We start from the raw sequence: 20133 nt of genomic DNA, 5'->3' as shown, positions 1-20133 counted from the left end.
GCAGTAAAAAATGTGATCATAATCTTTCTTCAGCTTCTTCTTGAATTTCACACTAGTGTGTCCTAAAATAATAAGTTTTTAAATTAAGATGGGTCACTGAACACTTAGAGAATATAGAAACTTTTGATGATAAATCAGAAGTTCCACAGCACAGAGATAATTAAAAAAGATATATGATTTCAGGAAGTTCATTTATGAAGTGATTGAATTCAAAACATTATTTACTGTACAATATTATTAGAACAAAAGCTGTCTGCTTTAAAATTTCTCTCCTTGGAAAAAAAAAAAGTTCTCAATAGGAAATACAGTATAAAAATGTGTAATGGTGGGATGTGAATCTAGGCAGTTTAAGTTCACTTTCAAAACACCATCAAATGAGAATTTCTGTGTTTATATCTACCAGGATAGAATAATTGTTACATGACACTTGATGACAGCTCTGGGAAATGAAGCCACCACCAGCAGACTATATGACTAACCCGTTCCTTCTGGTTGTTGCTTCTGGGAGGTGAAAGGTTACTTTTGCATCTATCCAGTTTCTTCTCCCAGGACTCTAAAACCAATAAAATTAGTTTGACCAGTCTTGCACCTATGGCTACAAAAATATCTGACTTAGCATCTGCTAATCTGGAAAATTTGGAGTTAATGTCAGACAAAGAGAAATCTTGGCTAAAAAGCTTCACTGACAATTGAAAGAGATTAAACTTATAAAGAAAAATGTCTCCCACAAATCAGTATCTGTGAGTTACATTTGAAAAATACAAGCATAAGCTCCGTATTAAAAGAAATTATTTTATTTCATGAGGATGCTTCTAGGAACTGTTCAGGTTTTGGCAGTCACAGTAAAAGTGTAATAAATTGTTATTGCTTGCCAATAACCTCATGACATATATTGCTGTCACATCAGTGTTTGCCACCACTTAGCCTACACTAGTGTCACTTTTTTTTTTTGTGTAGGAAATAAAGCAAAAGTGTCAATGGTCTGACAGCTGTGAACTGCTCTAAACAATGACAACCATCAGCAAGCTCAAAGTAAGCACAGAAAACCTTTGCATTGTTTTCTTCTTATCATGGTTTTCAAGATTACCTGTGAATCTATAGAGATTATTAACTTCCAAAATGCTGAGTTGTTTGCAGTTCTACAGTTATATTTTGTATTCCATAGTAATTGTTTCTTAAATCACCTGAAAGTTGTAAAGTAAGAAGACAAGAGCTGGAAAAATTTAGGTTTAATTTGAAAAAATACTGGACTGGACATATTTCTCAGAACTAACTTGATAAAATGATGGGGAGAAAAAAGGATGTCAGAAATGTGTGTTAATGGTGTATAATATGTGCAACCTGAGAACTTGATTGAGCCACTACAGTTGCCAAGCCTTGTTTTAGACAACTACATCATTAATGCCATTTTGCCGTAAGTTTTCTTTTGCAGTGGTATTGGAGCTGATGTGCCTTATTGACAGGAGTTAGGGAACAGCTGAGCCCTTAAAATATCCATTATTTATTCCATCTGCTATGGGAGGGCAATTTATTTCCACATGTTTTTGCTTACACAGAGCAAACCAATAGATAAGAACTAAAAATTTGTTAGCATGTACCACCAGACCCCTTTTAAGCTTTTTTTAGTGATTGCCTCTGGGTGATCAGCTGACAAAGGAAACAGAAATATATGATAAACTGAGCACTCTTCATGACAGTCTGAGCACAGATCTGGAAGTCCTGGGCTAAATTATGTTGTGCTCATGGGATTTTTTTCACATTTCTTATGCATGTCTTTTCAAATATGTTTGATCCCAACAGTCTTAAAGTTTTATTTCCTTCCTAAATTTCTAACTAGCCATAGCAAAACAGCATGTCTATGGGTATTAAGTGCCAAGCCCACTTGAAGAAGAAAAGTAAATCCAGCACAGAAGCGTTCTGCACTTACCTCCTCCACAGGACTCTGAGCACTCTGTAAAGCCTTCATATTCCCAATCATAGAGCTCATCGAACTCCTGCAAGCTGCCATACAAAAGCTGAGTCTCCTCTGGGGTGTAGTCAGTTGCCTCCCCACTGCAGGGACCACTGTAACAGGCTCTCTGAGACACAGGTTTGGGACCTTCACATTCATCGATGGGCAGATCAGCCACAGACTGAGAGAAAGAGAGGAGCACCTGACATTTCACAAGCCGCATCTGGCTGCCTACTCCACAGGTGACACTACAGGTGGACCAAGCCTCAGGAATAAACCTGTGACAGGAATAGAGCATGGCAAGTTATGTCCACAAATTGCCAGGAAAGCAAAAGCAGGATAGTCTTACCCAGGGCAGATTTTATTTAAGAAAAAACAAGTACTCCATCTCATCATATGTTTATTTAAAAAAAACACATAGGAGGTTCCATTGACAAGTCTCCTCATGTCCAAGAGGAAAGACAAACCCTTATAACACCCACATTGATCCTAAAACATCTCAGTGCAAGGCATCCAGCAATCTCCCAATGTGCCCATGAACATGATGATCCTTCTAGCTACCTTTTGCAAGTATTCAACCTGGATAATCTTTGCCTTGGTTGTTTATTCTTTGTTTTGCTAGTAAGAATTGAGCAGGTTGCTGTTATCAGGTAATTGCAGGACTACATGGAAAATAATTTCAATTATTCTTGTGTCACAGCAAGATTTAAGCTGTTTTTAAGCTTTAATTTGAAGCTAGCAAAAGGTGAAGAGAATTCATGATCTCTTCACCTTTTTTTTTTTCTTTTTCTTTAAATTTTAAACTTTAAATTAAAAATTTAAAAATTTAAATACATTTTAAAATTTTATTTCCCTAAGGCATTTAACTTTCTCTCATTAAAAAAATAAACAATTAACAATAGTGTTTAATTTCTATTGTGGATTTGTTTTTCTGTTGCACTTGTCTTTCTGATCAGTAACCCTTATATGCTCCAAATTTTTCCTTCTGAAAATCCATTATTATTTTATTAAAAGCACTTTGCAGCTGTCCTTGCAATAAAACAGACTGAATTCCACCTCTCATTATTTTCCTCAACAATTACAATAATTTCTCAGTTTCTCTGTGATGTCACTGCTTTTTCAATGTCAGTGCTAGAAACTGGACAAGCATTTTAATCAAAGTTATCAAGCCTAAGATTCACATTCAACTCTATACCACATCACTATTACTTTGCTGCAGTAATGTAACACACTTTGTTTTGCTGAGCTCATGTTGAACTGAGTCCTTAATCTATCCAGAAGCAATAGTTGCAGGGCACTCTATAACCTGCAATCCCTATGCTTTCATACCTGATGTCAGTGGTATTGGAGCACTAAAAGTATGAATACAATGTAATTTAGATAGCTTTATCTGACTCTTGCCTTCTCCATTGGCCATTCTTCCAAACTTTCTGCCACAGGCAAGTTCTAAGGCAAGGGTTGTAATACTTCAAGGAGTAGAACAAAAGAACGATCATTGTATCTGGCACTGATCCTCACTGAACCTCACAGAAACAATCCTAGTTGACAACATTCCCTCATGATCAGTGTTTGGAATCTGTCTGCATATGCAAACTCAGCTTTTGTGGTGTATTTTTCATGGAAACCTGGCTATCACTGACAGTATTCCTCTTCCTTTGGTCTTTATTTTGATAGGCCACACCAGAGTTGGACAGCTTTGCCCAGGGCTGAAGGCAGTACACCTGTATGTTTCTATTATTGTCTGGGCTCTAGCAAACTCATTCCTTACCTTGGAAATCCCATGAGCAGTTTTGATAGGAAGGGAAATTTGGGATCAGCATATCTTAAAATATTTTTACACTCTTTCTCTCTTCCATCCACTACCTTTCTCTAGTTGACAAAAGGACTTTCCCTCCAAGTCAAAGATAAAAAAAATCCAAAGCCTAAAAGGTAAGCTAGTGTTTTCCCAGGTGTATATACCAGGAATCCTGACTAGAACATCACAGTCCTTTGGAACAGGGAGTAAAAAGCATCTCTTTACCCACTTTTTTTAGGTCTTTATAATCTTGTTATAAACAAGACATCCACTACTAGCACTATACACAGAAAGTAACAGAAAGGAAAGAAATTTATTACAAGTATTATTGTAAAATTTGAAAATATTTATCATGCTGCTACAAGACTGCAGAATTCTTTTATGAGAAAAGCTTTTGGGAAACTACTGATACAAATTGATTACATTTTCCTACTCTTAAGACATTTTAACTTAAAATACAAGTCTTGTTTCCAATATCTTTCATTTTGAGAGGGTCATACTCTTTAGCACTACAGGCGGGCCATTCTAAGACTGCAGCTGCTGTAATTCTATTTTGATATGGAAAAGCTCCTGTCAGAGATTTAGTGGTTTGCATCAGCTACTGTGACTTAGATATTTTGACTAGTTGAAATGTACAGCTTCTTAACCTGGCAAACTGAAAGGTAGAAATCCCAATCAGATTATGGGAAAAAAGGGTCCTGCTCTTCATCAGAAGCTGTCTTATATTTTTGAACACTGTAAATTGTTGTGCAATTTTGCTTTGTTGGAGACCTGCTGTACTCCAAACCAAAAGGGAGGATAATCTGCAAGGTATTAAAACTATTAATTCAGAAAAACAGAGATACTTCAAATACTTGGAATATTTGCACATGATGTGTATCATATGTACAAACATGGGTAAAAAGGAAGAGGACACAGAAGAAGACTGGATCCTTTTTGAAATGAGGTTTGATCTCTAAATGCCATGTATTATATTTTTTCACCTGAGTCAGCAATTCATAATGAATAAACACAACACCTTCAGGAAATGGTATTTTTGCTGCTGTCTAGGCCAAGTTCCTACATTTTAAGTACTCACTTTGGAAATGTGATTTAATTCTAATATAACTGTTAACTGAGAAAAAGAAAATTAGCAGAATCAAAAGAGTTAAAAGAAGAAAAAAAAAGGAGAAACTCAAGAAAACCCTGCAAAGAAATCTCCATATAGTAATTGCCATTAAAAACAAAACATTTATGTAATGTGAACGTATAAGATAAATATACAATGTTTCTGAATTTTCCATCATCCTAACATCAAAAATTACAAAGACTTTTAAATATCTTTGTGTTGCCATTAATGACAAGTGTTGCCAAATGTTTGAGAACAAACCACAAAAAGTATATGAATGAAAAGGGGACAGTTTTTAGATTTGAAGTTATTTGTCCTGCATATAGCTCATCTTCCAATGGTCAGCATTAGGCATTTCTGTATGCTAACCTCTGAGCTGCTTGGAAAATGGAAGCAGTGGAATAGGTACACTGAAATTTTTTTAGAAAATGGGAAATGATTGAGGTGTTTCAGTTGTCATTCCATATTGCTTACTTAAATCCCACTGTAATAATCATCCCTTTAATAACAATAAACAAGACAAATGCAATAACTCATTCCTTCAGCTAAGGACTGAAGCATATTCCCCTCCATACAGGAATATATACGTGACTGGGGAAGTCAGAAGAGAAATAAGAAGACAATGTCAATACTCAACAGTGGGAGACCTTTCACAGCAGGTCACAGTGGGTTCAGGGTGAGACCCACAGAGAACTCTGCTGAGTGTTTCAGATATTTTCAAAATTCTTGAATGTAGCAACAGCCTCTTCTGTTCAGGACTTGGGTTCCTACAATATGTATTATGAAGAAAAACAAGTGTGTGCTTTGAGCTGTGTAGAAAAACAGATAATTTTCTTCACTGCTACATAATTACATGTTGCCCTTAATTTTTATTGCTCAATGTTTTTTCATTTGTTTTATTTTATCTTCTTGCTTTGTTTGTTTGTTTGTTTTCAAGTACCATTGGTTAAATCCATGGCTTAGATAAAGTCTGAGGTTTTGAGACATGCACAAACCAGTGGGACTGAGTGTTCTAAAGCAGAGACAGCCATTTATTAAAGTATCTAAACTCAGATACTACTGATGAAATGAAATGTTCAGTGGCTTCTTTGAAGGCTTGGAAATTTTATGTGATAGATCCAGAACTGAGCACAGACTTCCAGACTCCTTGTCTTGAGCTGAAATGCAAACCCATTCTTTTCCTCCAGGTAATGCCACCTTCCCACAGGTTTTAATGCTCACATACACCACTAGGATAGCTGCTGGTGTCATTGTTCAGAGACGTGAAACAGTGGTCATTAACACTTATCAATAAAATATCAGGCTTCATCTGTAAGAGTATTAACAGTGGAGGCAGCTGCATAGGTCCAATTCCAATTAGAGCGATTATATTCTGTCTGTCTATAGTTTCTTTTAAGTAGCTTTAATTTGATTTTTTTCTTCAGGTTTGTCTCTTCATCAGATGCTGTTGGTACTTTTCATTCACTGCTGCCTTTCTCCACAGGGAGGGATAACTGTTTCTCTCCTGTATTGTTATTATGCATAAATCCTAAGTAGTTGTGACTGTGGGTCCTTGAATGAGTAGATAGAAATCATTACCTAATGTGTGCCTGCTTCATTGCTGACCTTCCCTTTGAGCAGCCACAGATATCAGATCTGTTTCCCTACATCTTCTTCCTCTTCACTACATGAATCTAAAGAGTACAAGCAGTGGCCCTGTAGATAAAGCTATACATGTTCTCACTATCTTTTTTTTTTTTTTTTTGCAATCCAACAATCATAACATGTTTTATTTTTAAAGTAAAGCCATAAAAGGAAGTTTTAAGCTTACTAAGCTGTGAATAAGGTACAGAGAAAGGAAATAATGGAGTATTTCCATTAATTTCCATTAATATTTCTGTTATTTCCATTAATAAATAATGGAAACTGGTCAACAAGGAAAATCAAATTAAAATAGCTTATGTGTCTTTAGAAGCATAGGCACCTACTGAAAAGGAGAAAGAGATACTGTGTGCCCCTGTCACACTGGTCTCTCTGTCCATATCCAATTCCCTGAGGGCTTTGTCACCTCTGCTAATGCATGTCAGGAATTTCCCTTTGTGTTTTACGGAACTGGCCCCATCATTATGATGGTGCCATCTGGTACCCAGATATTATTGGACCCACTCCTCCGTCACTCAGCCATCCCCCAATCCTGTCCTCCTGGTTTATTTTTTTTCTTAATGGCTAGCACCAGGGTTATTTATGGCAGTATGTTAAAAGCGGGACAGGGTGTTAAAATACAAAAGCATTTTTCAAAAGTTAGAGACAGAAATCTTTTAAAGAAATCCTGCACTAGTCCTTAACCAAATCCCACAATACACAGAAAACCCCATGCTTTTTTAATAATGACTGCTACTCTTTCTGACTCTGCCTGTCACACTGTGCTGATGTAATGAATTCCAGCAGAAGAGGTCAGACAGAAAGATACGGTGGCTCCTTCCTAAGATAACATTTCTACTGCCTGGTGAATGGTCAGTCCAGGGATGGACACCAATAGGAAGACAAAATGTACCTCAACACAGGATAGCAAAGCCTTTTCACCTTAAACATTTGTTCTGACAAAGACTACAATACTTTTTACCAACAGAGAATATTTCATAGTAGTTCTGTCAGCAATTAATTTTTAATTGATCCCATTTAAGGGTGTAGTAGGTTAGACAACACAAACCTAACTATTCTTTCTAGTCTTGAAGTGGTTGAATTGGTTGTGATTAATTCTTTGAGCCACAGAATGAATAAAGAAATACTTAACATGGATTTACATTTGAAGGCTGAATGCCCAAGTGGATTCTCTGCTGTCTGTTAAGGATTGAACTCTAAAAATCTCTTCTTCAACTGGGGAATTCTATTCAGTAGTTTACTTCAGTGACACAAGTGGAAAATACTTCTACTGAATTTCCTGAAGAATATCAACCAAGTTTGACAGAGGAGTAAAATTCTCTGTGATAATTTTATACCTCCGTCAGAATCAGTTAATAGTCAAAAATTCAGACATTACTGAGAGGAGAGGAAGGCAACTGACAGATAGAAATATACAGACAAAATTCAACTGTAAGACTTGCTTGCATTAGAAATTCCTGAAGATATAAATAATGGAAGGCATTATACACAGATGGAATAAAATTGCAGCATCTGGAATGGTTTTCTGGCAGCACATATCAGAGAACGATCACAAATTACAGGTGGAAGGATAGTATATGAGAAATACTGTAGCTTTATAAATCATTGTGTGCAATTTCATAACAAAAATAATATTCAACAGAAAATTATAAAAATCAGAAGACAGCGATACAGAGATTCACAAATTAATCTCAAATCTTATAAGAAATAAGCTGAAAATGTTGATTTTTTGAAATTTTTGATTTTTAGATTTTAAACTTCTAATCAAATATGAACTTTGAGAAGGACAATAGAATTGCTTGAAGATGAGGCTTGTTTTCTTTGCCTGAGGAAGGATAAGGGAGAAAGGATCACAGTGGACAGGGAATAATGGTCTATTGGCTACAAAGAATGGCCCTGTCTTGTAGAGGAGAATGGGGGCAGTCAGGGGCTTGGTGGCATAAGAAAGCTTGGCAGGAGCCTCAGATGAAATGGGGGGAAAAGAATGAATCCTTGCTGATGTCTGCCCAAGAGGAGTAATGGAATTGGTAATTACTGCACCAACACAGAGTGAACAGGAAAATCATATAAACAAAACTTGTCTGAAGACACTTCCATTTCTCCAACTTAAATACACTCATGAACAAAATGCTGCCTCTTCAGCACCTGGCTTACCATGCCACTCGAGGCCTTCTGCTGTTCCTCCTGCCTCACAGCTGCTCACATTTTGGTTAGTCCACAGTCAGCAAAATAGCTGACCACATCACACAGTCTTACAACAGCTAGGGCTGAATCCAACATTAAAAAGCTCTCAGCTGTTACAACCCTCAAATTCCCATGCATCTACACTCCAGACTGATCATTCATCAGCCAAAATATGTGGGTGGTAGCCTGACATCTGTAAGGGTGGTGGGCCATGGAGTATTACATTGTGTCTCTGCACAGCTGCAGGAGCACTAGCCAAAAGGTGCATTATCAGGGAATACACCTCGCTCTCAGTGTGTTTGAAATCTCTACACAGCTGAATGAAATTATGCTATAAAGCTGCCCCAAAGTTGATTGTTCCTTGTATTGTGGTGAGTTCTAAATGTTTTGTCTCCTTCTTTATATTGTTACACACAGTTTTCTAATCTAATAATCAGGACCTAAAATGAATAGCTGTTTAAAGTCAGACATTAATAAAAAACAATATTAATAGTGAAGCATCAAAACCAATTTTAGGTGGAAAGTCATAACTCAAAATTCCTGAAACAGATTACTTATTCTGAAACTAGATGTAGATGAATGTTACAATGTAGATGAATGTTACAAATGGGGACTGCATGGATGGTTCTTCAGCTCAAATTTTCTAAGTTTTCATTTGGTTTTCCTGTCTCATGCCTTATCATCAAAAATCATTCTAAACTAAACTCAAAGCATCTCTGAGGTTTGGGAAAGTTTGTGTGAAGAACCTGACTTTGTGCCCTTTAGTCAACACTTATAAAAATCTGTACTTGAACTAATATTAAGGAGGTTTCTCAGTAGCCTAAAATGAAGATTAGAAATATTCCTGGCGTTCTGCCTTGTAGGGATGAAACAAATGTATGAAATGTCACCTCATGGAAAACTGAACCTAGTCTGACTGTGGGGCACTGTCCAGAATGAGAATTAACGTGTCCCACTGGCACCACAGTAGCCTTGCAATAAATGCAATAGCCTTTGCAGAAAAGGGCCTTCAATACAGCAGAGCAGTGGCACAAAGTATGGAGGTGTCATAACTATACTTGAAAACAATTTGAAGTTCTTAAACCTCTTTTCCTTTAGATATCTCAAGGACTGTTTCAGTATCACAAGTAATATACCCATAATGTTTTCAAAAAGATTTTATTAAAATACAAGTCATGACAAACAATAGGTTATGTTTTATCTCTACAAATCCCTTCTTGTTAATATTAAAAGTATCGTTGTTATTATTATTGTTAATATTTAAAGCTACATATGCCCATATATGTACACACACACACACACACACACACACACACACTTATATACCTATACTCCTTTTCTACAGTGCAATCAACTTTGTTCACAAAACTGATCAAAAAATTTCTTTGTTATTTCTCAGTAACAAATTATTCTGAATATGACCATATAACAATATATCAATTTTGTTCCTATTTGAGGTGTGCTCCAAAGGTTTATTTACAGGTTAATAAATGTACATTTAGCTTAGAAATTTAGTATAGTCATGAGAAAAATCACAAGAAAATAATGCACTTTACAAATGAAAAATTAATATATCCATAAATACCAAATTTTCTAGGCTTTGACTCTGAATTAATCAATCCATAAAGTCTATGAAATTCTGGAAGCAGTTAAAGATCTCATTATCTATATGTGATAGATGCTACCAATATATATAAACACATATGAATGTACATTTGACTGTGTATATGTGTATATAAATGCTTCTGTATACAAACATATTTGTCTATATGTATCTATTTATATATACAACAGCTGGATTTTGTTTTGAAAGACTTACTACATATGTCTCCAGCTCTCTTGCAATGCTCCATTTTCTAATTACTTCAATTCACATTAATCATGCCAAAACGGCAATTATATTGCATAATAATGTTTTTAAATATAATACATAGTTGCATTTATAATAAAAAATGCCATGTGCTCAGACACAAGGAACACAAAGATACTGATGGAAACTCTGTATGGACATTGCAATTATAGCATGGATTTATTGCACTTTCAGACAAAACCATCAAAAACTTAATATGTACTTGTATCAAAACATTAGAATACTTATAATTTCTTAGTCTCATTGCTCCAGGCTTATGTGGTATGCATCACAGGATTCTAGTTTATTTTCTACTAAAATTTATACTTTTTTTGCTGTTACTATGCTTTTGCTTGGGGAAAAAGGCAAGAAGGAATCACCACTGGCTGCTTTGTTTGGCCCTTACTTCACAGGGGTTATTGAGAAAATAAATAAAGCTGCTGAGCTGTGAAGTTACAGAGGTAATAGAGAACACAAAAATACAAAGGTGGATGCACTTTTATTACAATATTCTTGTAATGACCTTATATAAAATGTGTATATTTGCTTAAATTAAATCTGCAATTAAATTAAATTATATTTGCTTAAATTAAATCTGTAATTAAATTACCCTCTTGAAATCTGTCTCTTTGCACCTAAGCCTTAAGACCATGGATAGCCACAGGGCTGGGCTCATCCTTTACACTCTAACAGAAGCCAAATACATGCAAGAGATTGTGCTGGTTCTGCACAAGTCCCAGTTTCCCACGTGTAAACACAGAATCACAGAGGGCTTTGGCTTGGAAAGGACCTTATTGATCCTCAAGTTCCCACTCCCCATGCCATGGCCTGGGACACCTTCCACTAGACCAGGTTGCTCAGAGCCTCATCCAACCTGGTCTTGAATGCCTCTAGGGAGGGAACAACCACAGCTTCTCAGGGTCACATAACAAGGACGACTTGTAAGCAAATTTTTGAGACTTACGAGGGTTCTTCAGATACGGCTGTTCCTTCCTCCAGCTCTTGAGCCTGCTTATACCATGGCGACTTTGCTTCCACGGGAAGTTTCTCTATGGAGCAAAGATAAGCATGTGAAAATAGGAAGTATGTGGTAACACTGCTGTGTGTGCCTCCCTCCCTGTGCTCACCAAGCATGTGTGTGGTGTATGGGTGCCTTCACACACACAGAGGCCTGGCAAAAAGAAGAAAAAGAGAAAAGATGACACAGGGGAGAGAAACAAACATTTCATCACCTGGACTATATCACTTGCAAGGTTATGTGGCCATATATTTCACTGCTGCAGGTAGCAGGGCTATAATGCCCTGAAGCCAGACAGGGATATTAAAATTGTCACCTTTCAGACTATATAATGGAACCGTAGAAGTAGGCACTTTGGAAAGTATTTTTGAAGGGAAACTTGCAAGGGTAACAGGCCTCCATTACAAAAGGCAAAATGTATAACATCCTTTCTTTACCTTTAAATTTTAGAATTTTGGAAGACATGCTGATCTTGGTTTAGCTAGATTACAAAAATAAAGAAAACCCTGCTTTGATGAGTGATACTAGAGGAAAACTATAATTAAATGACAAGCTATGCTTTTCAACTTGTTTATCAGTTCATCAGCTATGTGGTTTCTTTAAAAAAATGAGCTTGATACTTTGATACTTTTTCTGTCATTCCTGATGGAAAACAGTGGATCTGTTTTTCCTCCCCTCCAGGATGTGTGCACAAGCTGCTCTGCTCTGGGGAGTGCAGGGCCATGCTGCTTTGCAAGCCAAACTCCACTTTCATGCAGTGTCAGAGCGGAGTAGTTGAGCTGAAGGCAGCAGAGCTGTTTTATCTCTACAGGGGTATAAAGCAAAAGCAAATTTGGCACTAAAAGTTGTGAAGGAGCTCTGCACTTCAACAGGACATTCTGGGCTGGGATCAGGGGGAAAAACCACAGAGGGTGGTGAGACAGACCACTGAAGAGAACCAGAGCTATTAGGTTATAGGCTAAAGCCTATTTGCCACTCACAAATCACCTAAGCCTTTTGGGTTTGAGTAAGGATGGACTTGTACTCGTCAACAGGAGTAGGTTAACATCTTTCAGAATAGTCAGGAATTTTCTGTGACTCTATTGTGCAGAACAATGAACATTTCACATATGCACGTGAAATTTTCCATCTCTCAGTTGTATCACAGAGGAATGATGACCTATAATTTGACTGCACAGCTACTGCAACTTTAGTCATGCAAACTTCCTTGGAGCAAGTTATTAACTGAGGAAAAGAGGGACAGTAATAGAATTACTATTCCTCTGTCTTAAAAACAGCTTGTCAAGCTCTTCATGTAACATGTTAGTGCCATTTAAGGATGAATGTTTGCCATCACAGCTCTTAGTTTAGTCTATACTTTCCTAATCATCCAGAATATGTAGGAAATATTTCTATTTATGTGCTCTACAGTTTGTAATATGGGTTTTGGAAAGTAATACTTCTCTGATTTTTTTTGCTTAGATGCAAGTGCTTGTAAAAACCAAAATCCTTGTCTAATATAGCCCGTTTTGTCACTTTTAAAATAACCTTATTTTTTTACAGGTGTAGTTAATTATCATCTACACATCTACTGAAAATTTGTCAGATGATTAGAAATGTTGATGTTGTACAGTATGCTTTGACAGAAAAATGAACAATAAGCACTTCTCATAGAAGCTAATGAAAAAAAAAAAACCTTTGGAGATTAAAGCAAAATCTTTTATTTTATAAAACACTTCCAGTAAAAATGGTTGTATGTTGTATTACACAGAAAATTGTATTAGGTGAATATACATTCTCTATAAAATCAGAAAATCATTACTTAATCTAGTGATATCCTAGTTTTTCCCGTTATTGGTGCAACATAAAGTTCCTTAGAGCTTGAATAAACTAAAATGAAATAAATTACATTAACAATTTGCCTTCTATTTATTTTTTGCAGAGAATGTTAAGAAAAGAGAGACTTCCACATATTTTGCCTTGCTGCTTCTGTCAGCTTGGAAGATTGTCTTCTGCTTTGTGTTAATCCAGCTGCAGAAAAAAACCCAGTCTAGGACTACAACATTCAATAAATGAGAGGTACTTCATTACCCCTACTGCTCTAAATGTCCAACTCTGCTAGTAATTGTTAGTTGCGTGAAATAAAAAGGACAAATTTCTAGTCTATAAATAGACTAATTTGGTTTGGATGAAACCTCTGGATACTGTCTAGTCCAACACTGTTCTGTAATCACTGGTCAGCCTTCAGATACATGGATATTCAAACATTAACTCTTGCATTATGGAGAACTGTGAGACTGTTGCATAACAAAGATGAGGAGTTAAACTAAACCAAATTAAAGGAGGCTTTGCACAGGACTTTTCATTCCATGTGGAAAAATGGAAGAAGGAAGTAACTCCCTACAATCACAAATTAATCATGTATATGCTGCAAGGGGCAGCACAAGATATTACGCAGGACAAAGATGCCATGCTATTGCAAGGGTGGGCTTCCATCAAGAAGTAATTTACTTTGTTCCCTGAGAAGTCCCATTTGGAAACACTTCATGACAGATAGAGGTAAGCAAAGCTTTCCTAGTTGGCTTTGCACCCTTCTAAGCAGAAGTCAGTTTTGGATGGTTTGCAGCACAAGTTCTCTTCTGTGTCTTGCTGCATTTTGCTAACACTGTATGATGCAGACAGACTGGATCTTGCACTACATGTGTTCTGAGCACCATAAACCTAAAATGCCCCCCAAAAATAGCTGTCTGAGTGAGCTCAAACCCACTGAATATCAGTATGAGGCTCAGAGTCATGCTAACACAGTCACAGGGCCTATTTTTGCTGGTTTTTTTATGTCTTGGAAGGTGGATGGAGTAAGCTCATATTGGGCAGTAAAATACAGCGTAAGCATACCCATTACTTTCCAAAGACTCTATGTCTCAGCTTCACCACTCTGGTGAAGCAGATATCTGGTGCCTGGCAGATACCATGAATTCTCATGGTCATGATAAACTGGAATCTTGAAACTTGGCATGTGTGCCAAATCATCAGCCTCTTAGTGCAGAAATTAAAATCATATGTTTCACTGTTCCATCTTAGAAGAGCACAGGGTCCTGGATCAGTCTTATTTTATAGGGCTTCATAAAAAGTGCTCTTAATATGTTTCAAGATAACAATTCTTTTTTTAAAAGGAATTGTTTTCTTATGGCTTCTTAAGAGCCATGTTTTCTTATGTTTTCTTAAGACTTCTTAAGAGTGGAAGTCTTCAGTTTAGAAAAGTCCACATGAATTTCTGTAGCCCAGAGGTTTCCATAAATTAGTCAGCATAGTCATGCATACTCCCATGCATGCTCATATACCTGTGAAAATCACCAGATACATGTGTCTGCTATACCTGGTCACTGCCTGTTAATGCAACCCAGTCTCCAAGTCTCTTCCTAGCATTTCCATCCCATAAGAACCTACAAACAAATGCAGAAATATTTCCTTCTTCTTTCAACAACCCATGGGGATTTTATTCCAGTCTTCCTCTCTGTTTGAGGCCCAAGCAAGAAAAATATTACTACAAAAAATTGTTGTATAATTTTCTATAAGATGTTTCTGTCTGATAAATTTTGCAGCCTAGATAGTAAGAAAAACCTCATGAGATATGCTTGCTTCTGATCTATTTCATGCTATAAGTTATGAACAGGCACTTTTGTAATTACATTTATTTACCATAGGCATTATTTATATAGTTCATTTTAGTATATTTTAAAACACAGGACAAATTTAGCTTGGATGCAAACTGTGAAAATGCAGACAAATTTACATTTCTATTTCTTAGTCTGCTGGACAACAAATTAACTATGAAAGGCCCAAAGCTTGTAAGACAAAAGAGGTCAGCACTCCAAACCGAGGCAGGCAGACAGGAACAGACAGGTGTAAAATCTTAACTCAGCGCAGGTGGAAACAGGGTGCCAGCAGCAAAAACAAAACGTCTTGAACATGGAAGAGCTCTGAAAAATTTAAGAGAAACATCCTGCCTCATTACCTTTGGGCTTGTAGCAAGGAGTGGGTACAACACATTCTTCTTTAATGTGTGGCTTTGTTTTAGTACTACAGCCTCCTGTATGCATCCCCCGGTGATCAATGCAAAGGACCACACGGTATCTGAGTCCTTGTCCACAGGTCACAGTACACTGGATTGAAAAAAAAAACATGAAAAAATGAACAGGCAGAAAAACCCAGTCACGCATAGCAATGCAATGTCAGAGAGGCAAACATGATGCAGAAACACCCAAACTTGAAGATAAAGTATTCGTTGTATTTGGTAATTATGGATAAGTATAAAATTGATAGAAATTTTTGCCTTTTTGCTCAGAATGTTTACTTGATTTGGACATTTTGCCACTTCTCTTGCAGTATCACTCTTGCAATGTTGCCTACTTGGCTTGTAGCCATATGTCGTGTATTGGATATGCTCAGTAACACCCTGTCAGTTTCATTTTTAGCCACTCTGCTTTGCTTGGACAAAGTACTGGGGCTTATGCATCAACAGGGTTACACTCAGCTATTCTGGAAACTATTGGGCTTTCTTCCCTCAGACACTTTCTTAGTTTGTTTTTTTTTAAATTTATTTTTGCTCTGGTTCATCAGCTTTTTATCCCTTGCACAGATTGTTTCAAAATTGGTTGCACAGGAGACGGTCAATCAGTTGGAAGTGCTGTGGATGTTACCAATATTACTTTGCTCTTGGACAGCAGCTTTCATCTGGAAATCAGAAAACACTTTGCAATCAGTCAAAACACCTCATCTGTAGGTAAGCTAGCCTAGCTTCTAAAGCACAATTTACTTGTTGTTTACAAACTGGGGTGGTGAGAAATGATATTTACATATAACTAAGTCTTTATGTACAAAGTTAAATTATTTCACTACTTTTGTGGAAGGACATTTCTAAGACATTTACGTTCATACAGAAGGAAAGGCAAGTCAGTAACAGACAAATACAGGTATCAAAGAGGAAAGTCATGTACAAATTTATGTGCTTCTTGAAGTTTCTCAGTGGTATTGAGTTTTGATTTATGGCTGAAATATTGTAATACAGAAATACCATTACATGTTTTTTTTTTCTTATTAATCTTTTTTGGTTTTATTTACATTTCACTTATATTCCTAGTCTATTATTAGTAGAAGGTCACAAATTAATATTATAGAGCTGATTTATTTTTCCATCATTCTTCTTGCTCGTTTTCATCTTATTAACATATTTTTCCAAAGTGGTTACTTTGCAGTTAGACAAACAGCATAATTTAAAACAGAGGTGTTGGTAATGAGGGAAGACAATAAATGTTCCTACTTCCAAAAACTCACTAAACTATAATTTAAGATGTTTTCCCTAGGGTGTGAAATACAAAACCAACAAAACAAAGTTGATTACCGGAGACCATTCTTGAGCAAGCCACTTTGGACAGTCAAATATATTGCAAGGCTGGACAACAGGCATCTTTGGAGTATACATGCATTTCCATTCTTCCACAGGGCTGATGTGCCCCTGAATGTCTTCTTCCACACAGGAGACACTGCGGCTTTGAATGCCCCCTCCACAGGAGGAGGAACAGGCAGTCCAGGGTGAACTTTCCCATCTGGAAAACAAAGAACCATCAGGAAACATTACTTTTGCTGTTCCCACCCTCACCTCTACCCCCAAAATATATAAACTGCTATCTGTAAGGTTGTTTATTTGTATGTTTTTTTTTGGTTTTTTTTGGGTTTTTTTTTTTTTTGGTTTGTTGTAGTTTGATTGTTTGATTGTGTTTGTTTTTGTTTTGATTTGTTTTCATTTATTTTGGTCTGGCTTGGTTTGTTTTTTTTTTTTTTTACCTGGGTAACATCAGTAAAAGTGAGTCATATATCTATTTTCATAGGTGTCCACAGCAGCAAAGCATGCTCATAGCTGATGTCTTTTATGTCACAGTTAATAATATGAAATCTCCTCTTTCCCACTAATCTAATTACTACTGCCATAGAAAATCTAAATACTTTTAACTAAGTTTTTTTTAAAAATTGATGTGATAATCATATTTTCATAATTTCTCATATTCTGAGGAATCTTTGTCACAAATCACAGGAAACTAAGTGAGCTGTGAGGTTGATGCCTCTTTTGCAGAACATAAAGGGAACGAGCAGTGTTTTATCCAAGGAAGCAACTCAGTAGAGGAAAAAGAAAGAAAGAAAGGAGGAAATTAGCAAAAAGAAAATGTGACTATACTTGTAAGGTAAATGTCCTCTGATGGATAAACCTGATAGATCTTGTTTCCTTACAGTTAAGGCAGTGACAGGAGCTGAGAACCATCTTTTCGCTACAAGTGCCATTTGAGAATGCAATGAAAAATTTCAGAACAATACATATATGTTCTGAAAAGCTACGCATACTTTCGAGAATAATCCTTTTTTTAGTTATGCTATAAGATATGTATTTTTTTAAATATATGTATACCTGTCTGTCCACGTAAAATAATCTGGTATTGCTTATATTCAAGCCCTTGTTATAGATTGAATGTGGGACCATTACCATGATCCAGTGTGGCTCTTCCTGTATATTACTGTGCATGACTGAAGTACAGAAGTATGTGCATTCTGCTTACCTGGAAACACTTAATGAAATAATTTTTTATCCCACAAAGCAAGTTCTTTTTCATAAGGACATGACAAATTCTGTTTGAAACAACGATTTTAGTTGGGAGATTTCAGTTTTTCACCTCAAAGAATAGTTTTTTGTGAAAACTGCCCTACCTGTTTCCTCCTTTGGACAAGAAGTAAAAGAAGTGAAAGGTGCAGACTTTTATTCTCTCACTTAAAACAAAGGAAATGTTTTTGTTAAGTAACAGATACAGGATACACAATATTGTTGAGCAATATGAAAAATGCTCTCTTTCTCTCTAATTGTCCACATATCAGCCCCAGTATACCTGGCAATGCCTTCATTTGGTTACTGTCTGGTGGCACCATAAAACTCAATGCGAAATGGCTTTAATTAAAAGTTGTTTGTGAGTAGTAAAGCTACTGATTAATTCTATGACTTGCCACTAGCAGTGGAGGAATCATGCTCCATGCACAGCCATAATTGTGTGCTGATCATAAGCCACATATTACACAAAGATGTAATTTTAGGAATACTTCTGTTTCCTGTGGTTCTGCTGAACAAGTTTCCCAACATACAGCTAAGGTTTCTTACTGCCAAACAGAAATTCATACAAAATTTGCTGCAGCCCACTTCAGCCATCTTTTCCTAGCTTTAAAATGTGACAGCACTAGGGAATTTCCTGAAGTCTTTGGGACAAGTTTTCATGTGCCTTAGGCAACCTTAGCAATTTCAAGTAGCGTAAATATAGCAGATAGTTTGCTTCTCAGGTGTTGTAAGAATGTAAAAGAGGAAAAAGAACTTTCCCTGTTGCACACCTCTTAAAGCAGGTGTCACATCACCTTTCAAAGTATGAAGGGTGCAACATTTGAGGATTTGTGAGAAGAGTTTGTGGTGCATTGTCCTGGGCTGAGTTTATGATGCTTGTATTCCCAGTCGTCTGTTCTGTTTACGCTGGATGTTAAGTTCTGCACTTTAAGGCTGGTTCTGAGAGCGAAGGGGGGAGCAGAAGCCGCAGTTTGTGTTCAGAAATGGCACTCACTGCCCCACATCTTCAGAACAGTGAGAGGTTTTATTGCTTAATATTATTAATTTTTTTATGCTTGTGAATACTTTACTTGTTAAATAAATAGTTTTATCCACTTTTCTCCAAGGAAATATTTTCCCAAAAGAGTTGGGGGAGGGGCCACTTGAATTTGCTTTCTGGAGGGACCCCATTCAGATGCTTTCTCACAAATTTGCCAAAAACAAGGACATGCATTTAAAATTATGTCATACATTTCCATCTTGGTGATAAAATACTAGGCTGAGGAGTTGCAGCAGGGAAATCTTGTAGAGATGCCTTCACAGCTTAGCTCTCTACTTATGGAATTGTTTATCACGCTGTCTCTAGTATTAGATGCTGGTCTCAGGCAGGTAATGCAATCAAACCAGGGCCTTTTTTTTTTTTTTAATTTAATTTTTTTTGCTGCGGGTTTTTTAAAATTTTGTTGTTGTTTTGGGGATTTTGTTTTTTGTTTTTTTGTTTTTCTTAAACTGTGCAAGTTCAGAGGAAAGGCATTTTTATCCCACTGACTTGGCCCTGTCTCATGCCAGCCTTATGGTCTATCCAGTTTCAGGTGCCTCTAAGGTTTGGAGGAAACACATGTAGCTGTGCCTTCCCTGTCAGGGTGATGGATGAAGAGTTGAGCCCTGTTTGTGGGTTCATAGGAAAACAGGTGAGAGTGGAGCAGACAGAGAAGAGGGGAAGTTTTCTGTCGGCAAAACAGCAGACAGAAAACAGGGGTCAGGCTGTTGTAGCCTGAGCAATTGATACAGGGGCAGATTAAAGCAGAGTAGTGAGGCTGGCAGAGTGGGGCAAAGGGATGCAAAGGGGCAATTGCAGGGTGAGACCATAATCCAGTACAGCTTGATAAATAGTCTTAGGCCTTTGATATTTCTTTTCTTTTCTCCTCTCCTCTCCTCTCCTCTCCTCTCCTCTCCTCTCCTCTCCTCTCCTCTCCT

At 36.8% G+C, this 20133-nt stretch overlaps 1 protein-coding gene across 2 annotated transcripts in view; it reads right to left on the bottom strand.

Moving 5' to 3' along the window:
* ADAMTSL1 (ADAMTS like 1) overlaps nt 1-20133 on the bottom strand; it is a 387761-nt gene that overhangs the window by 70449 nt on the left and 297179 nt on the right. For both annotated transcript variants that reach the window (XM_015614942.3, XM_015614944.3), the window contains 4 exons: nt 16927-17131; nt 15541-15688; nt 11493-11577; nt 1928-2229 (listed from right to left, as the gene is read on the bottom strand). In XM_015614942.3, coding sequence (XP_015470428.1) covers nt 1928-2229; nt 11493-11577; nt 15541-15688; nt 16927-17131 — 740 coding nt within the window. The remainder of the gene's footprint in view (nt 1-1927; nt 2230-11492; nt 11578-15540; nt 15689-16926; nt 17132-20133) is intronic.

Source organism: Parus major, chromosome Z, assembly GCF_001522545.3.
Source record: "Parus major isolate Abel chromosome Z, Parus_major1.1, whole genome shotgun sequence".
Lineage (NCBI taxonomy): Eukaryota > Metazoa > Chordata > Aves > Passeriformes > Paridae > Parus > Parus major.
This window is presented reverse-complemented; position numbering and strand designations above follow the sequence as displayed.